Source organism: Aulonocara stuartgranti (genome assembly GCF_965226115.1).
Source record: "Aulonocara stuartgranti genome assembly, chromosome: 4".
In the NCBI taxonomy this organism is placed as follows: Eukaryota; Metazoa; Chordata; class Actinopteri; order Cichliformes; family Cichlidae; genus Aulonocara; species Aulonocara stuartgranti.
Window position 1 is genome coordinate 27,236,753 of NC_138942.1, and position 25,659 is coordinate 27,262,411.

At 41.7% G+C, this 25,659-nt stretch overlaps 1 protein-coding gene across 1 annotated transcript in view; it reads right to left on the bottom strand.

The window, feature by feature from the left end:
* Nucleotides 1-25,659, bottom strand: part of usp43b (ubiquitin specific peptidase 43b) — an 86,508-nt gene that overhangs the window by 2,849 nt on the left and 58,000 nt on the right. The window contains exons 7-15 of the mRNA XM_082531937.1: nt 23,481-23,643; nt 20,799-20,910; nt 12,705-12,808; nt 8,982-9,059; nt 8,773-8,902; nt 5,498-5,840; nt 2,845-3,003; nt 2,222-2,395; nt 205-1,344 (exon numbers count right to left, since the gene is read on the bottom strand). Of these exons, the coding sequence (XP_082388063.1) occupies nt 205-1,344; nt 2,222-2,395; nt 2,845-3,003; nt 5,498-5,840; nt 8,773-8,902; nt 8,982-9,059; nt 12,705-12,808; nt 20,799-20,910; nt 23,481-23,643 (2,403 nt within the window). The remainder of the gene's footprint in view (nt 1-204; nt 1,345-2,221; nt 2,396-2,844; nt 3,004-5,497; nt 5,841-8,772; nt 8,903-8,981; nt 9,060-12,704; nt 12,809-20,798; nt 20,911-23,480; nt 23,644-25,659) is intronic.

Below are 25,659 nucleotides of genomic sequence, written 5' to 3' on the forward strand. Positions count from 1 at the left end.
AGGCAGTTTCTCATTTTAAAACCAAGCTGACATAAGAAGAAAAACATCAACCATGCCGCTGACATTAGCTCTAATTTGTGCTTTTTGTTTTTTTAGACCAGACAAACTGAAAGGATTTTATTTACAATTCCACATAACATAATAATTAATTTCAGAGTGCAATGTGACCTTTAAAACAGGCCTCAGGGAAAGCTCCGTGCCTACCCAGTGAGGTGGTACTGTATCGCGTCCGCTGCAGAGTGGCGTAACCCGGCTTGTCCGCCAGCAGGACGCGGTGAGCTGCAGGGATCGTGACTTCTCCGTTCCTCTGCAGGGAGGCGCACCTGCGAAATGTCAAATCTAGTTTCGTCTGGATGTTGCTGGAGCTGTGAGCGCGTTTGATGTCGACAGGGTCATGACTTCCAGCCTTTCCGTTGACCAGCTGGACTTTGCAGTTATGGCCATCGCAGTTGGGCCCACCGGCGCCTTTCCTCTCTTCTAGTGCCGCAGCAGTCAGAGTCCCGTTGGAGAGGGACAGCTTGGCTAAATTGCTACTCGCCAGCCTTCCCAGATCTTCATGGTCTTTCAGGCGCTTCTCTTGCCCCTTGACTGGTGACCTTGGAATGTCTTTCTTCAAGAAACCGGGCTTAAAAAAAGAGAAGAGACTTTCTTGGCTCCGACCTTCATGTCCTCTTTGCACCCTCCTGTCCTCAGGCTGAAGGACCATCTGTAACAAGTCTTTTTGTGCCCTGGGAGTCGCCCCTATGTGGACCTTAGATCTTCTCAGTGTAGAATCTCTGCTCGGGGGTGCGCTGTGGCTGAACTGACCGCCTAGAATGGCCCCTCTCTGTAGCTGGAACTCCAGGGTCCTGCCCTGGTCTGGCCTCGCTCTCTTAGATGATCTCCTTCTCAGAGAATCATCATCTCGAGCTTTGACATCTTTGCTGCCATTATCGCCTCCATGGCCGATGTTTCTCTCTGCAAAAGTTCTGCTCTGTCCCTCTGGTATTTTGGGGGAGTAACAACTTTCAGAGCTGACTCTGTCTGTACAGCTGAGGCTGCTGCCGCTCGGTGAACTGCAGTCCTGTCCTGCTTCAAAGACTCTTCCATGGGGGTTTCTTTGTGGCGGGGTAGCCACCAGCGTGATGATGGGGTCTTTGGTACATCTTGGACGCCGACCGGACTCGAGATACTCCACCAGCTCTCCAGATTGAGTCTGGGCAGAGTGCTTGATACGGTCTCTGGAACCAAAGGACCACCTCAGTGGGAGAACTTTGTTCAGGGTGTCCTTGGGCTTAGTTGGCGATCTCATGCTTACACTCCTGCCCTGGTACCCTCTGACAAACTGATTGTTTTCTGACCCATCTATAGGAGACAAGACACGAGACAAAGTTTAAAAAAAGAAATTGACATGACCTGGATAGATTATTGTTATACCAGAATGCAAAAAATGCTTCCAAGGAGGAGGAGAGTTTAGGATGATATATTTGTAAAAATCTGCATGAATCTGCAAATTTTGCATGATTAACAAAGTCAAAATAGTCCTTATTTAAAGTTGGGGAAAAACTTATTTGTAGGTCTCCTGAGTTACACAAAAATGAACAATCTCTGACTTTCATAGTAGTTTCATTTTGATGGAGAGAGACAGAACATCAAAGAAAAATGCAGAAAAACACATCACATAAACATTATCTATTGATTTGCATGCAACTGAGTGAAATAAGTATTCAACAACCAAACCAGAGTCTGACTCTCAGAGATTGTGGTTGTGTTAGATTGGTGTGAATGAAGCACACAGAATACATTTCATCCATTCCAACCTCTCCACCACCTCTCCACTCACTGCTTAATTTATTTTTAATGAAATTAAATAATTCACATTGATATATTTTTAAAATATCTTTTTTTTTGGGCAAGACCAAAAAACTGTCAAAGGACGTCAGGGTCAAGATTATAGACCTGCACGAGGTTGGAATCACATCAAGATCATCAGCAAGAACAACAATAAAATACTAACTCAAAACAAGGAATTGTTTTCTCCTTTTGTTAAGATGAGAAAGGAGTTAACCAAGCTTTCCATAGCTTATCATTGAGACTGGATGCATTTGAATACAAGTCCTTTGGTAACAATGTAGCACTGTAAACTATAAAATGCACCTCATCTTTTACTCTTATAGGGTTTTTTTTGCCTTCTTGTGTTTTATACAATATACCAACTATACACATTAGTCCAGATACCTACATGTTTCCACTGTTTTGGGAGGTTCATCTCTAAACACTGGCAACTCAGGAGACTCAGGGGCTTGTACGGCTCCCAGAGATCCTGGCACAGGTCCTCCTGACACCACACTGCCCCTCTTACTGCCCCCTGTCAGCCGGACCAGCCAGTGGTCAGAGGCGGACGAGCTGGTGGAACCTAAACAGAGGAATGAAAATAATTTGTTTTGTTGCTCTGCAGTCCAATAATAAGCATGCACATTAAGAGAAAAAGACCAACTACAGCTCCATTAGAAGAAGCAATCCTGCATCGAGATGGCAACAGATCTGTGATTGTGGAGTAGTATCTATTTTCATCCATTAGGAAAAACAGACATTAGGTAGAAACTATGAAAAAGAGCGTCTCTGTGACTCATGTAAATAGAGACTGGCAGCAGGTCTTGTTGGCTATTAGCTACAACACAAGATGAGGCAGTGAAAATGAACACTGATGGGGCTAAAAATAGAGTTTTTACCAGATAATGAGGGTGTGAGGTGCAATGACACTCTCATGTTGCCTCCATTAGTTTTATATTATATGAATGAGGTGTAGCAGATTCCAGCCAACTAATAATAGCAAGGCACTCTGCAGCATCTGAAAGGACTGACCTGTGACTGAGGAGCTGGCAGACCAGGGGGGGATAGTGTTTCTCCTCTGGTAGAAGAGGATGTAGGCTCCACGTGTGCACACCTCCGCCTCTGGAACTGGCTCAGCGCTGCTGTCATCATAACTGTACCACTGGCCGTCAACAGAGTTCCTGCAATAGGCTGAAATTACAATGGAAAAAGCAGAGAGACCAAACTCTTTGATTTCTGCTAGGCTCCGGCGAAAGGATGTCACTGCAGTTGTTTCTTTATTTGACTAATTAATGAGTGAAAAAGTGGTACACAGATGGGTGTGTCTGTGGGAGTTTGCTCATAAACATACACAGGAAAATACACAATGCATGGGTAATTGGATCCTTAACTGTCTGTTCAGCTTTCTATTAATACCCATGCTGCGGCTAATGACCAAGGCAGCTGATAATATGAATGCTTTTCTATGTCTTTGCCACAGGGTGTCCTCACTGGGCTTTTAAACAGATTGGGCTCTTGTATGGATCCTTTCTGAGACTTGGGATGGCTCAAACTGGAAGTTCTGGAACAGCTCATTTCTGGCAGCTTGTCTGAGATGAGTGCAAGTCAATTACACTGTTTCTTCTCGCACTTGATGTAATTCTTTTTTACCCAAAGTCCTCTCAGTTAAATCCTTTGAGTTTCTATTTTTTTATTCTATTGCTTACTTGCAGTCATTTAGTTGTAGGCAGAGGACCTGTTTATGAATCAGACTTACATCAATCAGCATGTCAGCTGGCGTCTAATGATGGTGGTGGTCATGCTGTTTGTTTCTGCTTCTTCAAGAAGATCATTTTCGGGGCTTACAATGTCAATTTTTATTTTATGGAAGACTTGCCGAGGTTAATTAAGATCCTTGCTGTCTTTTTTTATTTTCTTTAAAGTCACGCCGATGTGCAAGTTTGCCCAGACAGAGCCATTTAGCATGCACTGAAGATCTTTTTCTGTGTGGGCGATGTTAGTGCCGTCATCTACATATTGCAACTCCACGAGGGCTGTGTGGGAGAAATCGGTCTTGGCCTTGAAATCATTTTATTTCATCGCCTAGCTTGAGCAGGCGACCCATATATCATAAGGCTACTGCAGAAACCTGAGTTCTATCTATCCCAGGGCTTTTGCTGCTTGTCTTCCCCCGCTCTCTCTCCCAGCTTTCCTGTTCACTCTAAAAACTTCTGTCATAATAAATGTATCCTCACTTTTATGGGAGAAAATGCTGCAGCCTTCTCTGGACCTGAGGTAATTTAATACAGACTGAGGTTAAGTGGAAAAGTGCTCTATGGTTGTAAAAATCAAAATTTGAAATTATTTTTGGAAGTCATGACACATCCTCTGAGTGAAAGAAAAGAAGGCCACAAAAGCCACGCACATCTCACAGGATAAAGTGTGAAGGCCCAGTTTATACTGAACGATGTAGCCTATAGAAAGGTATCATTATAACTTATGGTGCCAAAACTGCTTTTTCAGGGAAAGCCTTGCTTCTTTCATCTGCGTTACAGCATCATGACAGTTTGGGTGAGGGGTCAAATACACCAATTACTCACAGCATTAAAACCTGGAGCTGGTGCAGAGAAAGACCGGTTTCTGGAATGTTCTTTTTTACTGATTTTCGGACTGACTTTATCTGCTACTGTCACTATCATCTGAGCGCATGCCAGATTATTTTAAAACAGCCTCTGTCATCCCTCTGCTTAAAATCCCCCCCAAAACGTCCGGAGATCCCACCGACAATTACAGGCCCATTTCCAATCTTCTATTCATTTTTTGAAATCCTTAAGAAAGCTGTGTAAAAAATTCTGGTAAGAACCTTGCAACAAACAACTGAATTTTGAATCTCACATCCCAAAACTCATCCAGTCTTGCTTCCTCAGATAAAACTCAGGTTTTACATAAATCTCTGATCTCCCCAGCCTATCTTCAACTGGTCCAGAAAGCAGCGGTTAGACTGCTAACAAGACTTCGCACAACCTAAAAAATCCCCATGGTGGTGTGGTGTAAGAAGTAAGAAGGCCCTGAGTTCAAATCCACCATCTGGCTGGGGCCTTTCCTCCCAATGCGTGCACGTCACATGCACTTAGTGAAATTAGCTTAATGGGCGATTCCAAATTGCCCATAGATGTGAAAGGTTGTCTGCCCTGTGACAAATTAGTGACCTATCCAGAATCCCCACCTCTTGCCCAGTGGCAGCTGGGATAGGCTCCAGCTCCAATAGGATAAAGTGGAAAAAAATGGATGGATGGATAAAGCCCTACATGGCCAGGCTCCTGTGTATAAAGTAGAGCTACAGAGACCTTAAAACTGAAGCTCTGATCAAGGTCTCCTAACGCTCTTATTTTAAAACCAGAGGTGATCACGCTTTTAGGGTTGTAGCGTCTAAACTTTTAAACAGCTTCCCTCATCCTAAGAGGTCGACTGAATGTGTGATTTGTTTTTAAAAGAAGGTCAGCTTTTCTTAAATCATCTTTAATCCTTTTGCTGTGATCTGTGGCCTCTGCTTCTCCTAATACGTGTACAGGAGTTCATATGCAGGAATGAATTTACATCTATAAATATGGTCACTTGGTTTTAATGTGTTTTTATCTAAACTGTGAGGGACTTTGTTACTGTACAAATAAAGTACAAACTTCTAAGTACATTTCTTAGATGTTACCTGTGTAATGTCCACCGTGCATGCCTCCGTGGTGGTTGCACACAGCATACAGATCATACAGATAGTCAGGAGGAGCCAGGTCAGGTCGTCTGCTCTGCTTCCAGCCCGGCTGTAGAGGGTGCTGATGGGCGCCGTGGCTGCGATGCACCACGTGCGGCGTCATGTCCAGGCCCACCAGGGGGAAATGCACGAATGTGGTGAGCTTGTTCCTCCGCTCACCCACCTGCCTGAAGCGCTTCAGATGGAGAATGAGGATGTCTGGCAGGGTCCACAGGCTCATCTTCACCATGCCCTGCTGCAGCTGCTTACAATGGGGGCACTTCCAGGCATCATCAGGTGCCAGCTGATTGGAAAAACAGAGAGGAAGGGAAGCAGAGACAAAACTGGCGTTTAAATATTTGACAGTCTCTCAAAAATCCCTCTTCTGCGTCATATGTTTGCAAATCAGTTTTCCCCTCCTGTTTTATTGCATTCTTATAACGCACACACTGGTGCAGCGAAAACCTGGAAATTCTTTCTTCCTTTGCTCGTGGAGCACTCGGCTCGACTTTGACCAAGACGTACATTTAGAATCTGTTGCCATGGTTACTACTTGTGCACACTTTTCTCGCTTCCCTATGTTTACCATCCTGAATACTGTGAAGTGATGAGCTGTTGCATTCAGCAAGGTCATGCACTCAAACTTTACAAAGAAGCGCTGAAGATTGTTTATCGCTTTGTTAATGTCACATGCATCGCAAATAAAGCACGGCTGCACTTTTCGCTGACACACAACAACAACGACCATCTCATTGCTCAAAAAATACTCTGTGAGGCGAAAATCACCTCAAACATACGGAGAATCTCAGAAAAAAAACACATCCTCCGCTTGCCTTCTGTACCTTTGTAAATGTTTGCATTTGCTTTCTGGACTGCAGTGAAAAAAAAGATAATTATGATTTTATGATTTTATCTTCTTTTTTATCAGGTTTAGAAAGGAATCAACACCTGCAATTTGTAAAAAGGAATTTATTTATACAGTGAAATATTGGTAAGTTGGCTAAATCAGAGGAACATTTACCGGCTTAGATTGAACAGCGTCTCCCTCGAGATTGCAGCTCCACCAGCTGGTAACAAAATGCAACTGTAACAAAAAATGGATTCAACTACTTTCTAATCTACGTCTACTCTTAATTATTCTAATAAAATGTAATAATAAATTACATTCATCTACATCTCCATGCAAAAAAACACAGGAAAAAAAAGTGCCTTTTGGATGTTTTACTGGGAAAAGAGACATTTTTGTCTCTGGAGTGTTTGGCTGAACGCATCACTGAAGCACATGGACAGTCATATGATTCTGACACTCCACATAATGGGAACAACCCACTTAAAAGCTGTCTAACACTGTCATGTACTGCCCACAGAGGAGAGCATGAACAGACATTTGACATGTTGCAGTCGATAAAAATACTTCGCCTGCTTGTTTTTACCTCTTTACCACCTACTGATAGACGATAGACAAACATAACCTTTCAAAAACAAACATTCCTTTCCCGTTTCAGTCAGCGTCAGTGTGTTGTACGCTGGCATATCTACATGCAACAACAACTGTCTATTTTTGAACTACCTGATTACTTCCTGATTTAATACCAATACAAACACAAACACGTGGAGCCAGTTTCACACTGCACTAGTTCAGTAACAAAATGTACACAGCTCAGAAAAATGAAAGGAAACCTTTGAAAACACATCAGATCTCACCTGGAAAAAACAAACTTAATGGATGTCTATACTGATATGGACTGGAATATGTGTTAGGATATAAAAATATGTCACATGGTGTGACAGAAATGAAAATGATCAAAAACACCACAAAGAGAAGAACTGACGAATAGTCCGTTTTGGCAAAATTTCATCGCAGCAACTCAAAATGTTACTCAGTACATGCTTGTATGCATGCCTGACGACATTGGGGAACACTCCTAATGAGACTATAGATGGTGTTTTTGAGGATCTTGTCCCAGGTCTGCACCAGGACCTACAATACTATGACCAGAGCCAGTTATTAAGAGACATTCACATTAGTTTCCTGCTGGAGGTCATTTTGTCACTCTGGCAGTGCTCGTCCTCTTACTCCCTGTCTGACCAGCTCTCCTAGAGTAACTGCTTGCTTCCTGTAATCTTCTTCATGCTCTTGAGACCATACAGGGAGACGCAGCAAACCTTTCAGGCAGTGGCAGGTATTGATGTGCCATCCTGGAGGAGTTGGGCGATGTGCGTGACCTCTGTAGGGTCCACGGTGGTTGGTATGGTTCCAGCACTTCGAGCATTAGCTCTTGTTCTATTCGAGCTCTTGTCTCTTCTTATCGTTTTGTGCTTGTGGAGATTAGAAGCACTGCTGGTGCTTCGGCGTTGGTTTTGCATCCTTGGTTTTTATTCAGCCTCGATTCCTATTCTGAGTTTGTTATTTATTTTTAGTTCCTTCAGTGTTTCCCCATCTGTTCCTCCATCTGTCACTGCAGCTTCAGCGCCTCCTCATTTCAGTTATAGTGGCTCGTTCATTTCCTGTTTTTATTCTGTTAACTCATTTCCTCTGGCATCTTGTTCCTGGATTTTACTTTCTGTCTGTTGACTATCTTGTTTTTCTTCAGCTGAGCCTTGTCCCCCACCTGTCTCCACTTTATTGGTCAGCCCTCTGAGTATAAATAGTTCTGCCTTCTTCTTCCTCTTCGTCAGATTGTTTGTTGTACTTCCTGGTTTGCTTGTGTGGGTTTTCAATGCGGCTCCTCTCCCCTGCAAGTGCCGTCTGTTTATTTTGGATTGGTTTTGTCACTTTGGATTTGTTACCTCTGCTGGCCAAGCTATCAATTTTTAATAAAACTTGATTGTTTTTTTTAAATTCCTCATTCTGCTCTGAATTTGGGCCAAACTTTTAGTTGAATCTTGACACATACAAAACAACTTGCTAACTTCTATCCCATTGTTAGCTTCAAATGTTAAAGTGTTTTAATTGTGTCTAAAGTCTTTGTCTTTCCCTGATGGGTATCAGTAAGAAACATAGATTAGATGGAAATGTATTCATTGATTGATCTATCAGCATTAATATTGTATTATATTAAGATATTAATATTTTCTTTTATTTTTGTGCACAAGTTACCACTTTAAAAAAAAAAAACAAAACCAGAAATCAATTACACAGTTTAGGCCGCTGAACTAAAAGAGCATAAGCAGCAACACATCCGTGCTGTACTGTTGTTCCAAACTGTAAATATCTATAACAGCACACAGTCTACCTGTTCCTCTTTGGTGTAGAGCTGGAAGCACTCATCCAAGGTGCAGCTGTACTGCTGTACATGCTGCTGTTGCTGATTCCTCACGCTCTCCGCATCCTTTACCACCTCCTCCTTAATGTTACCGAAGAGGCTGCGGGCACAAAGAGTTAGTTAAGGTTAGCGCGAATGCTAAAGTGATACTGAAACAACTGGATGCACAATGTACTGACCAGTCTTTGATTCTGTGTTCCCACTCGATAATGAGCTTCACATGTGGAGGGCCTCCTGAGCCGCACAGCTTCAAAGCTCTAAAAGACATCAGGATCAAAGGTAGTTGTGAGGCATCGGTACAACGTGACATCGATCCTGTCAGCAGGACTACTCCATCTGTTTTATTTCCATCAGGCTTTTCTAACATTTGCTGCAGTTTCAAGTTATGACACATTTATCAATTTACTGGACTGTTTAAGTACATGTGCACTGACGCTTTCAAACCACTAGGTGTCAGCATCGTTGTTGCTTTTAGATGGGACATAAGCAGTTGATGTTTTGACTCTGAGAGAGATGAACAATTTATCCCCATAAAATTAAACATAGGAGTGAATGTTTATGTGAGATGTGCAATACAGATGAACATATCTGAAGTAGCTGATGTTGATTTCAGCTTGTGCTGTTAGACTGCTGTCATCCCATTAAGACAGAACCTTTAAATGTCTCCATTAAAAATCAACTTTGAGCATTTCTGAGGTGCTGTGGAAGCTGTCGAACAAAATCAAAGTTTCAAAAGAAAATTAATAGAAAGAGCAGGAATCTACCAGCAGCTGTCATTCGTTTTTATGGCAGTTGTGATATGTGTGACACTATGCACATTATTATTTTAAGAAGAGCATTCTGTTGTCGGTACACAGATACAGAAATCTTTGAGCTAAAGTCTTAGATCAGGATGCTAAAACATGCTGATGGTAAGCAAGTGCAATTCCTATAATTGACACCATCTAGCTAATTATGGCAGCATGCTAACATTTAATAGTTAAAGAGACACCCACTAAAATAAGACTCAGGGGATGACTGAAGTCAGTAGGTGGTGCCGTTTCAATCTGATAGTGGTTCAGAGGTTTCACTCAAAACCAAAGTACTTGCCATCCAATATTTACATCCATGCTTTAATGCTAACATGACCAAAAAGGTGCTAACAAGGCAATCTCTGACCTGTGTGACATTACACACAAACACAAACAGTTTACAGAGGCCAAAAGAAGTGAACAAAGTGTAGTGAAGCACTTGCACTAGAACACTCTTGCCTACTTGATATGGGCTGACTTGGGGACAGAACATATTTCTGAATCATTAGAGTTCAAACGCTATCATTACACGAGATTCTCGGATACAGTGTGCTGCTTTTGCATTTGCATTTCAAAAGATTTCAAAAGCATTTGCCCCCATCAGCACCATTCAGTGAGTGAATGAACTGTTCTTCGCAGCCACACAAATGGAAGTCCTTTAAAGACCTTGCCAAAATGGTCCTTTGAAACAGCAATTCACTTCTGCAACTGAAAGCCATCAGACATGCGCCTGTAAAGAAAGAGGAAATGTCTGCACATTTCAGTCACTGCTGTGAAAATCAAAGCCAATCTTTCCAGTAAATGTGATATACATAAAAAAGATGAAATTAAAGCCAACTTTGCCTTCAGGACAGCATCAATCAGAGAATGCTAAACTTAGCATTGTCAGCATGCTGCTTGTAGCTTTTATTTTCAAGAAACCTTCTGGTTAGATCAGAGAGGAATTCAAATCCATTCAAACTGATTAAATTAGACCTAACATGAGTTAGCTTATTGAAACAGGTTATTGAGGTGAGTTTGTTGGATTTCAAACATAATACCAGTCATTCCACAACTCAGGAGATATTTACAATGATCTAATAATTCTTTAGACCAATAAAATATGAATATATCTGTCAAGGTGTGTGCTGTAGTAGGCAGGATGAAGGACAAATGCAGGACCCGTACACGGAATGAAAACTTAAAGTGTCACCTTTTATTGCGGGGAAGACTTTCTATAAAAAATAAACTCACAAAAAAACCAACCAACCAAACAAACAACAGAAAAAACTTGATCATGAAAACTAGAAATTAAACTGGAAACTTGAAAATAAAAAACACAGACTAGGAAAACAAACTAGGAACTGAGAACTAGAATTAAGCCAGGAACACAAAGAGAGAAAACAGCACGATGAGGATATCTGGATTCCTTATCTGGAAAACACGGGGCTTTAATACACAAGGGAGTAACGAGGGAATGGGAAACAGGAGGGAAGCACAGCTGGGCTAATCTGACATAACGAGACACAGGGACATAGGACACGGACTACCAAAGTAAAACAGGAAGCACGAGACAGTTTATAAAGAGGCAGGATAGACACTGAGACGTGGAAACATGACAGACTCTGGAACAGACAGAACATGAAGCACAGATACAGAAGGAACTAGACATGGAGCACAGGAAGACATAAAGACCGAAAACTAAGACTAAGCATGCAACTCGCAGGGACCAGAAACTGAGCAGAAACCTAGAAACCAGGAACAGTAAATATAATACAAAACAGAAAAGCATAATTCAAAAAGTATAACTTAATCCAAAAACACAAAACACTGGGTCACCGACCCAGGACCATGTCAATATCAGCCTTATAGTTTGCTCAAACGAGATCTGTCGCACTCAGTTTTATTTATATAGCTTCAATTTACAACAACAGTCACCTCAATGTGCTTTACATTGTAAGGTAAAGACCTTATAATAATAGAGGAAACCCCAACAGTCAGAAGACCCCTATGAACAAGCACTTGGCGACAGCGGGAAGGAAAAACTCCCTTTTAACAGGAAGAAACCTCAGGCAGAACCAGGGTCAGGGAGGGGCGGCCATCTGGACTGACTGGTTGATGGGAGGAAGACGGGACTTCACTTATCTAGTATAAACCCTTACCAGTTGGCTAGCTACGCAAAACTAATAATTATCTCACAGTTCTGACTGTCCTTCCTATCCTTGATGTTCAGAAGCAGTTCTCAATGCTACCACCACCTCTTCTGTACTATTAGCATTTTCTAGATGATAGGCATCCCAAACAGTTCAGTTGTATAGCTGCTCTGATGGAGTGCTGCTGGGATGGTGGTACGTTCAGCAGGTTTTTCCGGTTCTACAGAGGACATCTGAAGTCTTGTTCTTGATCGCCTCTCTTAGCTGGGTTACACATTTTGGTAAAACTCCTAGAAGACTCTGATCTCAGTCTCCTTGTATTTGACAGTGATTGAGGCCACTGCACTCCTGGGAAACCGCAAAGTTTCAGATGTGGATTTAGACCCTTCTGCCGATCTACGCCTCGCCTTAGTTTTATCACGGGAGCATACAGAGTTATTCTTGGATGTTCACAGCTTGATCTTTTTCCTGATGTGTGGAGTCAATTTTTGTACACTTTACAGCCAATCCCTGCAATTTTCCACTGGTGGACTCTAACCAAGTTTAAGTAGACACCTCAAGGGCCATAAAAGATAACAGGATGCATCTGACCACAATTTAAAGTGGTACAAAATAGCCTCTGTATCCTTTTGCGAAAGGGAGAGTTGAATTTTTGAGAAGTGATAAATTTTGAAATAAAAATCTAATTATATAAAAATACTTTACACACTGTCTATTCAGAGCTCAGGGAATATGTTCTGTGACCTTTCGCTTCATGCACGCTTTCAATTTTTTGTTTGGCATAAAAGTTGCTGCAGCTGTGGGGGCTCCCAAGAGCTGCAGAGGAAGATTCAAGTTTCAACAGGAACTGCAATTAACACCCCAAAATAAGAAAAAGTCATTATGAGTGAATAAGTGATAATTGGAAGAACCAACACATAACATGGGGACTTGTTATGCCCTGATATACGCTAACTTATAAGATTCAAGGCATCCTGACCTGTCGACAGCAGGGTGGTAGAGAGGCTGCCCATCCTGAGGTGACAGGTAGCTGTAAAACACAGATCCCCCCACCACACGGATGTTGAACAGCACTCTGGTGTTCTGAAAGAGGAGCATAAAACACACGGTAAACACACGGACAGCATCAGGATACTTTATCATACAGCAGCACCTCCTGAATGTCTTTAACATCTCTCAGCGCCTCTCTATAGATACTGTAAGTGTTTTATACTTTCTGGATCTCAGCAGTATTATTAGTTAAATGCATCTGCATGTAAAAATCAGTGTTAGTTTGCTCCTTAAGACGTTCTCACATACACCATTTAAAAACGTAATGTGCTTTTATTTCTATGCAGTGTCAGGTAAACAAGTTAAAGCTCACATTTTCATTCATGTTAGTGCCGTGTGGCTACATGGATGGTTAATTCTTCATATTCAAATACACAAACTCACTGATTAGCTGTTTAGCATAAATAGCTGTGGCCAACACAGGGTCGACCCTTTCGGCGTTTGGATTTCTCCCCCTTTTTTCTAATAACCACACAGATGTTCACAATAGCTGCTAGTTTATTATTTCTTTTACATTTCCTACCTACGCTTCTTATTGCTTTTTATATGATTTATCACATTTTGATGCATTCTCAATCATCCAGGAAAGTAAATCAAATGTTGCAGGAAAGTAATTGCAAATGTACTGTTTATAAGATTGGGGAAACCTGCAGTCAGCTGAGACTGAAGAAGTCACCTGGATGAGTGACGAAATGTTTCTCCCACAAAACGCTACGTCCAGATGAACAGAATCAACTTTTGGAGATTTATCACATTATTTAAAATCACTTGGTGAAGTTAAAGCATTGGGCGGTATTCTCTTCTCTTATATTTACAATCTAGCACAAAGTACAGCCGGCCTCAAAGAGCTGCTATTATCGCTGCAGACTTGTTGTCTGCATGTTACCACAACAACTACCAAAGCTCTGCTGCTTGGAGTTGAGTGTTATTATTCATCCAGTCAGGGTTTTGTGTACTGATCAGGCAAAAATGATGGCTCAGTTTGCCGAGCGCAGACCAAAAATAATTATTTTATGAACCTAATACGTGAAAGACAGTCGGCAGCTATATTAAGAGGTTGCTAAAAAATTTCAGGATTAAATCACGAGATTATTTGCAAAGGCAAAAAAAAAAAAGGCTTGTGAAAACTTCATTTAGTCACATAAAAGCCTTTTATTTATCAAAAACCACTTTACTGTCACACCCTATAACACTAAAACTACCTGGAAGGTCAAGCTTAACCACCTAGCCTCCCACCCACAGACATCACAAGTCAGAAAAAAAAGAATAGGAGGAAAAAGGGAGGTGTAGAAGTAGCAGTGTAAGAGAACAGAGACAGAGAGGGACTCAGTGCAGCTGGTAAACTATGGAAATGATCGCATGTCTAAAAACTGGGTGAGATGTCTGTTTTTGTGTGTGTTTTACCACACGGTGGGGTTAGGGGAGCAGGATTTTTGGAGGCCATCATCTGGTTGCCTAGTCACAAACAAGATACCTGAGCCTTCAGTACTGATTTGCCTCTTTGTAATCTTCTGGAGTTTTTTTGGACACCGACACATGAGTGCAGAATGTACAACAGCTTCTGTTTTCCCATCACACGATCAGTCAGTGCTTCGCCTTGGCAAATAATTACTTCAGACATCACCCACTTCACCATCCCATTAGGTACATCCTTCCCCGCGGCTCACCAAAACATAGCCAGAATTTCTTATGGAAGGAATGGTGCCTCTTTATATAAGGCGTCATTGAAGGCTAATGATCTAAATCAGTCTTTACAGGCAATTTGTTAAGAAAAAAAAACTAAGAAAAAACCCTGAGTGAAACTTCCTGCCTTGATATCTTTCAGACGGTGATTAGTTGCTGGCGCTTGCGTGCTAAAAATGGTTCTTGAACAGCTGTTCCAAACTATTTAAAAATGCTGAAATGGAAATTAGTGTGGATAAAAAACAATGGCCTGTTTTTGTGTTATATTTAAGTTGGAGAAATGTGCTGTGTATGGGCTCGGGAGATACAAAAACAAAAATGGGCCATCGTGAAATATAGGCTGAGACCTGCACCTGACATTTTTAGCTCATGGCTTGAATCAGCACGGAGCATAGCAATTAAGTGTCTTTTTCTTAAATCCAAACCACAAACAGACTCAGGCTTTTCTCTCATATGCTATTCAACCACGCTGGAAAACACAAGTTCAGGAGAAAAAAAGAGAAAAAGAGTGTTTCTTGTCCTCTGAAGCCCGAGTATATTACCCTGAGATCTGCCTTAGATCAGAAGTGCTTTAGGAACGAAGGAATGGAAAAATGAAATCGATTTCCTTTTGTTCTGGGGAAATCTGTTGCTGGCTGGCCTCAAACACAAACTCCCACACGAGGCTGAGAGGAAAAGCTCAGACCGGCAGGATCTTTCTGATGACCAGGAGCACAGCGGAGCAGACAGAACATTCCTGGAGAATATTGACGTGCTGAGCCCACCGGTGCGCACGCACCCCTGGGGAAAGTAAAATGTTACTTTTGAATTACTGCCTCACAAATGCACACGCAGTACTATCCAGAATGTCAGCTAGCTGCTGAAATGCAGCAGTTAGCACTTATCGTTAGAAAGTAGCATTTTGAGGGCACACACACACACATACATAGTAGTTTATAACGAAGCTATCTTCACTGTCTGTGGTCAGTGAAGGCATCAAACGTCCGTGTGGTGTCTAGGTGCTTTGGGCGGCCTTTCCAAAGAATTCAAAACCATTCCTGCCTGTTTATTTGAATGCTAGATGACAAGTTTAAAACCAAAGTGACTTTTTAATTACAGCCTTGCCAGGCTTGTTGTGAGTTCCACTGCAAGGCTTGTGTGTACATGCAGAGCGACCACCCAGTGAGTTCTTCCAACTCGAGATTCTCATCTCAAGAAGCAGAGAAAACTTCCTCTACAATAAGATACATGCACTTATATTTTTAAATGCCCTTCTTTTGACTCCTTCAACAACATTACCTCTCCTCGCACACATGAGATAATTCAGTCTGAACTCTTGTCTTGAGCTGCAATTCTCCAGAGATGGCTTAGCATCCATAAGGAGTCATGACAGAGCTGTCAAGCTTGAGATGTCTCTACATGATGTAGAGCTGTGAAAATACAAAGAGTCTGAACAGCACTGCAATGCAAGATCAGTGCTGTTTTCCCATATTCCCACATTCCATAAGCATCATTAGTGGGCGAGGAGGGAAACTAGAGTTTTATTTCCCTAGGACATGCAGCTCCAGTCTTTAAGCACAATATAGCATCAAGTGCTTCTTTAAGACCTTTAAAAAAATAGATCAAACTCTACTGTTAGAAGTTTGTTTCCTTCTGTCTGTCTATGCTTTCAAAGATGACTTTACCTTTTGACTGTCACTTAAATTCGTAACTGTGTCAGACCATATTCTTGACAAGTGACAAAAGTAGCATATTGTTCTGGTAACTGTTCTGTATGCGCTTATCTTCCTCCCAGCTTTAAGATGAATCTGTGAAGGCAACGCCAAAAACGAGGCGGAGCTAACAGACCATTGGTTGTGTGTCAGACAGTAAATATGAGATAAAAATGAGCCGAGAGATTCTCAGGTCAGTGTCGTAACCATAGAAGATTTGCATAGACTGTGCAGGCGCCGGGCAGCAACAGGTGTGGCAACACTAGCCTGAGGACCACGCCCTACATAAGGTCCACTGTCTGGAGAGGATCGTTTGATTCCCTTTTCATTCAACGAGTCAGCTCAGCGATTGAGACTTGCTGCGTGCCAAGGAGGATAGAAGGAGTAAGTAGGAGTGAACTGCTGCTGCTATTCTGTAACTGTGTTCTCTTATTATAAATAGACTAAAAATGTAAGCCCATATTTTTTGCTTTGTTACTTTCAGTCAGGTCTCTGAGTTTGTGTTGATGCATAGTTCTGTTAGTTTGCTGTTTTCACTTTAGCTCACCCTGACAATTTTGTATTTCAGAAGTTGTCAATCTGCTAAATAATAAATACAATGTTTTTTTCCACATAGAAGTTGTTCTTAGAGAAGTAGATTTTCATGTTATGTCCTGCCTCTCAGGTTGGAAGTTACCACAGTGAAACATGAATATAGTCATTCTGAGAAATATAATGTGATAAGGATATTAAAGGTATCTGAATATACATTTAAAGACAATTTTCAACATCAAATGTGGTCAAGACGACGTGCTGAAGTTCAAACAGTAAAGCATCAGAGTGAGGAAGAAAGGTAAAGTAACTTTGAAGCAAATGGGAAGACAACAGATACTCAAATATTCACTTGTTACAATCAAGGTGTGCAGAAGAGCATCTCTGAACACACAACACATTGAACCTTGAAGCACCAGCAGCAGCAGAAGACCACACCGGCTGCCACTCCTGTCACCTAATATCAGGAAACTGAGGCTATGATTCACATGGGCTCTACAGAATTAGACAACAGACGTTAGGACAAACAATACCAGGTTGTTGTTAGTTTTAATATCCAATCAACAACTGATGGGAACACGAAATGTTTTTAAAAAACTTTTAATATATTTAAAGTAATGAAACAGACAGTTACACGTTTTCGTGAATCCTGGATAGAAAGGCTGTATGTGGGGTGCATCAGCCATTTACATGGAAGATCATGTACCACATTTCAAGTTTGAGTCTTTGAGTTTCATTCTGAGTTGTCATCCTCTCTCTCTTTACCTGACATTTTCTGATGCAAACGGTCATATGGGTCTACTTAGAAGGGCACGGGTCTCAACACTACGTCGTTAAGTGATGTCAGTACCAGGAAAAATGGCAGAGGATGTGCGTTTTTTGCCTTTGCTAAAGCTAAAATTAGACAAAAGCGGAAAATATCCACTTGTGAGCATAATTCATTGAGGCAAGAAAACCACATATTCTGCTGAGTTGAAAGATTTAGAGCAAACATCTGCTCTGAGCACTGCTCCCTCCTTGGCAAAGGTAGGCTTCCAGCAAACTGATTATACTCTACGAGCCTGGTTTTAATTAAACAGCTGACAGCATGGGGCACAAAGGAGGCTGCAGATCTCCAACAGAGTTACAGAAAACGCTGCACCTGACTCTTCTCTCCCATCTCTCTCCTGGCGCTTCTGAAAGAGTGGCGAGCAAGTCTGCGCCTTTCTTGTGCTCTGTATGGCTGTTTATTGCAGCTGCATGGCACCTGCACCACGCGGGGAGAGGCACTGATTGAAAATCAGTTTGGCTGCACAATTAGCAACAGGCTTATGCACACAGTGATATGCTCAAGCACAGGAATGTGTTCAGTGCAATCATAGACTCTTTGTTTGGGGGTGTCTTGGTAGCAAAATTATTTACAAAGGTGAGTTGAGAGCTATGCAGTTATCTTTGTCCTTGTGTGCACAATACGACTGATAAATGCATATTGAGATAACAATAGCTGAAAAGAGTGATTGTTCTTGTATTTGTTGCTGAGGGTAACATGTAACCTGAGAGTGACATCCCGTTCTTAATCCATAGGGTTTAATGTGATGTCGTTCCACCCTTTGCAGCTACAACAGCTTCACTTCTTCTGTTTATGGGAAATTGAGGTCAGACTGATGATAAGAGACTTGCAGTCTCCGCTCTAATTCATCCCAAAGGTGTTCTTTCGAGTTGAGGTCAGGATTCTGTGCAGGCCAGTCAAGTCCTTCTTGCTCATCATCTTTATGTACCTTGCTTCGTGCATTGTTGCGCAGTCATGTTGGAACAGGAAGGGGCCATCGTCAAACTGTTCCCACAAAGTTGGTAGAATGAAATGATTTAATTAACTTACTAATCTGATCGGCAGATGGAGGAGTATTATTTATCGCTCCAGAGAACCTGTCTCCACTGCATCTGACGTCTTGTATTGGACTTGGTGATGTAAAGATGTCACAAACCTTTGGGAGATTATATAAATATATCACACAACTGTAAATTTCAGTTTAACACTGGAAGAAAAATCACAGCTTATTTTGTGTCTGATGTGGTTTTGACAGTTTGCATATTTGGAGGGGAAGGTATCACCAGAACGAATGTATGATTGGCACAGGTGGACGCTCAATGCTGTGAACGAGGTGCGCAATGATTTGGTTCTGTCCTGTAACTCTTTGCTGCTGAGTACAGATTTTTCAGGTCCTCATTAACACCAGCATTTTGATGGAAGGGAGCAGAAGTGAACTGAATGTAGAGCGTCAGGGGAATGAGGAACCCGATGGACAAAATACAAACAGGCAAGTTAGCTTTATTTCTTTTTACACAATGAAAACATCTCGTGCGTGTTGTTTCTCAGCAGTGCAAATACAGAGCGAAACAACAGATACTGAGACTCAGACACACCTGACGTGTGTTGTCTTTTTAATGGTGCAGATCAGTTATAACAAACTGTAACAGTTTGTAACAATGTAGCTCTCCTGTGAGTCAAATCTGCAATAAACCTGAGAAGAAATTTGATTGCCTTTATATTAAGAACACATTGATTCTCCTTTTTGGGGCTGCTTCCAATCACATGGTCTGGACTGATCCCCGTGTCCTACACAGGGACGGATGCATCAGTCTTAAGTTGATGCATCTATCGTCCATGTGAAGGTTCAAAGATTACAAAAAAGTGCTATTTGAATGAGAAAATGAGGCTTGTAGAAAGAAAGTGCTTTGAGTATGAACGGAGTAGAAAGTCAGTTTTAGATCGACCTTGGGTTGATCTAAAATACCATGTTATTCCAATTTTTGTGTATTATTTTTATTTATTATGTCAGTGCGCCCCAATCACATCCCATGAACAGCTCAGTGTGTATTAGTAAAGAATCCACATTCACCTCCTAAGAAATCCCAACATTTGCTCATAGAAAAGATAACACAGCGTGATTGAGACTGAGCAGGACCAGTAAATGTGATTGGCAAACAACAACGCTACACCGTAATGCATGAGTGGACAAAAGCAATGCTCCCAGCTCAAACGTGACTATATAAATGACTTATAAATGAGGCTCTGAGACAGAGGAAGCAATCTATTCATTCATCAGCACACGAAAAGAGGGAAATAAACAGCCTAGACGAGAGAACAGCTACGCTCATGCATCCCTTTAGGGTGCAAAACTCAAATAAATATTTATTTGCCTTAAAATAACCGGATTACATATATATTTGTTACATAAGTATGACATAAAAGGCTTTTTTTGATGAGTTGGTCAAATTCACCTGACTAGCATACATTCAGTTCATACCAAGCATATCTCAATTTAATGATTAATTATTCAAATGCAGTAAATAAACATTTTATTTTATATATTTCATTTGCATTTTACCCAAAATGATTGCCTTGTGTTTTTCGAGGGCAAAGAATCTTTCTTTTTTCTTTTCTTTTTTACGACACAAACCAGCATTTGTCATACCAGTACACCTGACTCTACTTTGGTGTGCTGGTAGGCACAGCGAGAGGACACCAGCTCGTCTCTGCTGCTTCCAGCTCTGAGCTCTGAGATCTCGCGGCTGTGAAACACAGTGTCACTGTGTTCACTGTGTGGGCATGCTTTGCTCTGTCTCGAGCCAATAAACCTGGCCTGGAACAGGTGCGCCAGCCGGCTCTGCAGGAACTCTAGCTGGTGCTTGAAACACACCCGCCTACGCACACTGCCATTAAATATAAGCTTTAAAAGCATCATAGGTGTCATAATGCAGGGGTACAGTACAATATCTTTTCTGTATTATTAATATTATTATTGTTATTATTATAATTATTACTGATTTATTGCACAGGGCTGTATTGTAGTTTTAGTTTAGTCTTTATGGGGCTTTACTATAGCTTTAGTTGTGCCTAATTAGTGTGTCTAATAATCAGTGTTAGTTTTTTTGGTTCCTAGACTGAATTCCTAGACATCTCTGGCAGTTGGGTTTAACCAGAGGACATGGAGTTAAGCATCTGTTGTGCTAGAATTTCTCTACGTGAGTCTGTGAATCCCTACCCTGGCATGGATATCTCAATAGGACATGAGGAGAAGACAAAACAAAACAAAATTTCCTTCAATCATTAAAAAAAAAATCTATCTTTGTATTACCTGTGCCTGAGCTCCGTTGATCATCAGGTAATAAAGCTTGCTGAGGATGCTCTGCTGCAGCTGATCCCAGGAAATAGACCGGTCCTCCCTCATGAGGAACGGAGGCCCGAACCTAAAACCAGCACAGAGGAAATTAGTGTCACAGGAGCTAAAAGATGATGAATTCAAAATGGCAACACCACCACTCAGCCATCCCATATTACCCCTTACTGACTCACCGCCTTCTTATCCTATTGTAATGTAAATAATTATTTATCATCATTATCAGTATTAGAGCAGAATTCTCATTACAGCCCATCTACAGAAGGGAGATAAGAAATGGAAAAGACCCTGTGACATGACAGATCACATGACGCATTTATTATAATACTCATTTAATTGAGGTCAACCCGCTATTGTATGTATTAGATTTATTAGCATACATGTCCATAAAGAGACAAAATAAGAAGCAGATACACATCAGAATTGTAATGAATGAAAGAAAAGCTCTGGTGCATGTTTAAAGACACTGTGTTTTTTCATTTGCACATTTTTGCAGACACTGAAGCAAAACAGTAGATTTTAACATATTGTGCCAGTGAAAGCTGGGTGAGGCCGTAGCTTCCTGCAACCCCTGAACTGGATAAGCAGTTAAGAAAATAGATGAATGGATTTCTTAAAATAATCTGCAAAGTTCTCCACTCGACTCCAAACCTAAAAAAAAATCAAAAACAGTGCCTCATTCAAATGTGTCCAAATTTACCTGCACTGCTTCCAAAACACCAGCTAATTTTAGATGGCTTTGCAGGATTACCATTGAACTTGTGCCTGAGCCATGTGTGCTAAATTCCCCTCACTTTGTCAAAACAGTCACTCTTTAGCTTGAATTTTATTTTGGGTGAGAAAGCAAAGTCACAAGGAGGCAGATCAGGCAAGTAGGCATTGATCAGTGGGTTAAGAGTATGCCAGCACACTATCTGCCATCATCTACAACATGCATGCCCCTCTCCTGACGTGCTGTCTGCAGGCCTTTATGATGTGGACTCTTTCATTGGAAGCTGCTTTTCTGTTATTGCCAGCAGTATGAAATGTAATTGTCTTGCTCTATGGTTTGTGACAGATAGCCTTACCTTCAGAGATCCCAGTTTATTATTTCTTTCACACAATATTTTGGAAGTTTCATGAAAGAAATGTGAGAGTTGGGGTCATACAGAAATATCTATTATCTACTGATAGGTCTATATTTTATACTTGAGCCGACAGGTGTAAGAATTGGCATCTACAGGCAAAATGCAAAAGAACCAAATTGCTAATAGAAGTAACACCTTTGGGTTTCCACACATAAAAATATCCCATCACAGTTCCAAGTTTTCACACTGGTGCTCAGAAATGTGTCTGTGATGCTCGACTAAAAAGAGTGAAACAACTATGTGACTCCAATGTCATTTTCTTGGCGCTGCACAGTCCTCCAGCTGTCATCTGATGAGAACGAGATAGGTGGGTGGGCTGAGCAATGGCAGAGAGGCGTTTGAAGGAGAAACGGAGAGGCCGACCCTTATAGATTTGAGCGGACTTTCTCTCAGTCGCGTTGGCGAGCTCACCTATATTGATCTCTCTGGACTCTGTCACAGTGTCTGATGGATCTCTGTGTATAGCGCCAGATGTCAGAGTCCTCGGTCGTTTGATTTGAAACTCATCTCACTGAGTCACAGAGTGAAATGTGAGCCTTTTCTGTGACAGGGAGATAATCTGACCTTGAAGTGGTTCCCTAGAGGAAGGCTATGTATAAAACAAGTTTATCAAAGTTGATTAGGTTTAAAGGACAAGTGGCTACTTCCTGGATTCATTATTTCTATATATACAAAAAAAAAATATATAAAATAAAGAAAGGAAACATTTTAAATTCTAAAGTACGAGCCTGCATCTTATAGCATGGACAAACTGACAACACTGGCAAATGTAACATCCAATGGCAAGACACTTCCATGAGCTTAGAATTCCATTTTTCTAGTACCTCGGATAAAACAGGGCGGATGAATGTTCAGCTTAAAGTGTAACCTCACAACATTAGGTTGTCCACCACTTGATGGCAGGACACCAATGGACTTATACTCCTGTATGCATTCACTTGTTAAATCTATGATAGTGTATGGAATTAAAGCTGCTTAGCTTGCCCAAAGATGCTCCTGCATCTGCAAGCTGCTTTGCAACCCGCCACCATCTCACACCTACAACTGATTTAGGCCTGGTACCCTAACATGCATGTCACTGGGAGGAAGCTGGAGAACCCACATAGACATAAGGAGAGGGTGCAAACGCCACACATAAAGGCCCCGTGTCACTAGTGGGTTCGACCTCAGGAGCTTCTTGATTTCATGCGATCATCCTAAATGACTGGAGATGGAAATATCAGTGTTTTTAGACTACAGTGGCCATGAATAAGCTACGTATGACCTGGCAAGGAGCAAATGTTGTTGAGCGAATAAAGTTAAAGTTGAGAGATGAAGTAGATGAACTCTGATACTTAAGGAAGTCATCTTCCAAACTCTTCCCATGGAGAGTATCACTCTTACTGGGACCCCAGGCACGCTCCCACACAGCGATCATTTGACAGGTCTGCTGCTTAGGTGTGATGTCTAAGCTATTACAGAACAATTGCTGTCAGAGAGGATGTTACAATGAGCAGCCCATTGATGTAATTACCTAACCGCCTGCTGGCCGGCTCCTGCAGCGTTGCACACCAGCAGCAGAATCTTGACGGGGGCACCTTGGTTGAGGAACTCTGATGATAACGTCCCAGATGGGGGTAACCTCTGACCCTCAGGACCTGTTGCGTATGGGGATGATGGTAGGCTGTGATGGTACCCTGGAAGAGGATGGGGAACACAAGTCTGAGAAGTAGAGCGTGCTCAAAAGAGGAAAGAGGCACTAAAATGAGTCAGCTTTTAACAACTTTGCATTTACAGCACCAAATATTTCACGTTGCTCTTGAAAGGAAGCTGAACTGATTCCATGTGCCGAGAATGTGTTCACGAAACTTAACACCTCTACTGGGGAGTAAGGAGGAGAATTGAGATATATAAAGTGGCGAGACAGCAACTTTCTATTTGGGGAACAGTGATTCAGAGGGGAGAACAGATGGACCAATGGCTGCCTGCACTCTCAGCAGGAGGTATTATCTGATACAGCTTCTGTTCCACATCCCGTCCTGGTGGGGTGCCAAGAAGCGCCACTTCTCGCTCGGTCCCCTCGTGTCTGTACCAACACACAGAGGAGTGTGACCGAATGAGGGAAAAGCGGAGACTATAAGATTCCTGCTTGATGTGACGTCAGTGGAGCTGCTTTCCCATCACACAGCTGACAACCTTCAGGCTTGGCACATAAGTAGGCTGTGTTCCACAGCGGCTGTGTTCCCATACAACAATGTTTCATTAAACAATGCTGTTTACACCTAACACATGATTCATCAATGACAAAGCAAATGTCATGTTACTGAGACTGTTGTAAAGCAGCAAGCCTGTGCTGAAACGTGCCTCCTCTTACACATTTAATTCAACTCGGTTCAGTTTAATTCAGTTTTATTCACGTAATGCCAAATCACAACAGCAGTCACCTGAAGGCACTTTATTTTGTAAAATAAATTAATGCATTAATGCAGAGAAAACCTCAACAATCAGATGAGCCACTATGAACAAGCACTTGGTGACAATGGGAAGGAAAAACTCCCTTTTGACAGGAAGAAACCTTCAGGAGAACCAGACACAGGGAGGGGAAGCCACCGCCCTGGTTGGAGGAGAGGGGAAGAGGACTGGAAAACACACACACATATAGTTGAATGGTGAGGGCATTAAGCTGTGCACTGTATGAAGGACAAGATCTCTTCAAAATGAGTCGAACCACCACAGCTTAAACATTAAACTTCTGATTGCAGTGTCTTGACCTTGCGATTGAGCGCAATAAATATGCACAGCTTTTGATTTCCTAATGTTGCCCTAATCAAGCAAGCGGGTGATAAAACTTGCTCACTAGGAGCTTTCCATTTACATGAGGGTTGACCTCAGGGGAATGATTTATGGGTGAAAATCTCCTTTTAGATCCCCCATGAAACATGAAATTCATAAGCCATATTCTGGCTTGTCCCACTAAGATTTATGCAGGGGTGCTTGGGAGGAGACCTACCTGTCATTTGTCATTAAATCTGTTTTTTACATTAAGCTGTCAAAAACTGAACTGTTTCTAGGCTTTTCTTTTTTAAAGCTCCTGTTGCTGCTCTCATTATTTTTTAAACCTTGTTTCCAGGATGAATAACAGTTCAGTGTGTGTCTATTTGACTGTTTTCATTCATGTAACCCGAACTTGTCTATTGCCACAGGCATTCTATAAAAAGGCAATTACAGTGCAGCCATGAGACATTTATAACACACAAATGTGCACCACACTAAACCACAAACCTGTTGATCCTGACCTTTTATCCTGAAAAAGCCTCTAACTAATTCTAAGAAACCGCAGGAGGCCGGCAAACTCTTCCTTCCCCTGCACTCTCAGGCTTCTTTCACTGTCAAACAGATGAAGAGGTTGAGCCTCACTAAACACAGCCAGACTATGAGAACCCATAATTAAACACCTCTACGCCTAATGGGATATACTCTACCCACAGCAACAGCTATCCCTCCTTTCCATTAGCAGTCTGCACAGTCGTGTCTTTGAACAGGAAAGGCAGTCAGACGTGAACTTCAGTCAGGTAACAGATGCACATTTACAGCTTTGAATTTGTAGTAAAATATTACATAACAAGTATGTATTAATGACAAAAAAATTAAGCACTGAAAATATGATGCATAAGGAGGAAGATTGTCTGTGAAAGCTGTCAAAGCGCGATTTC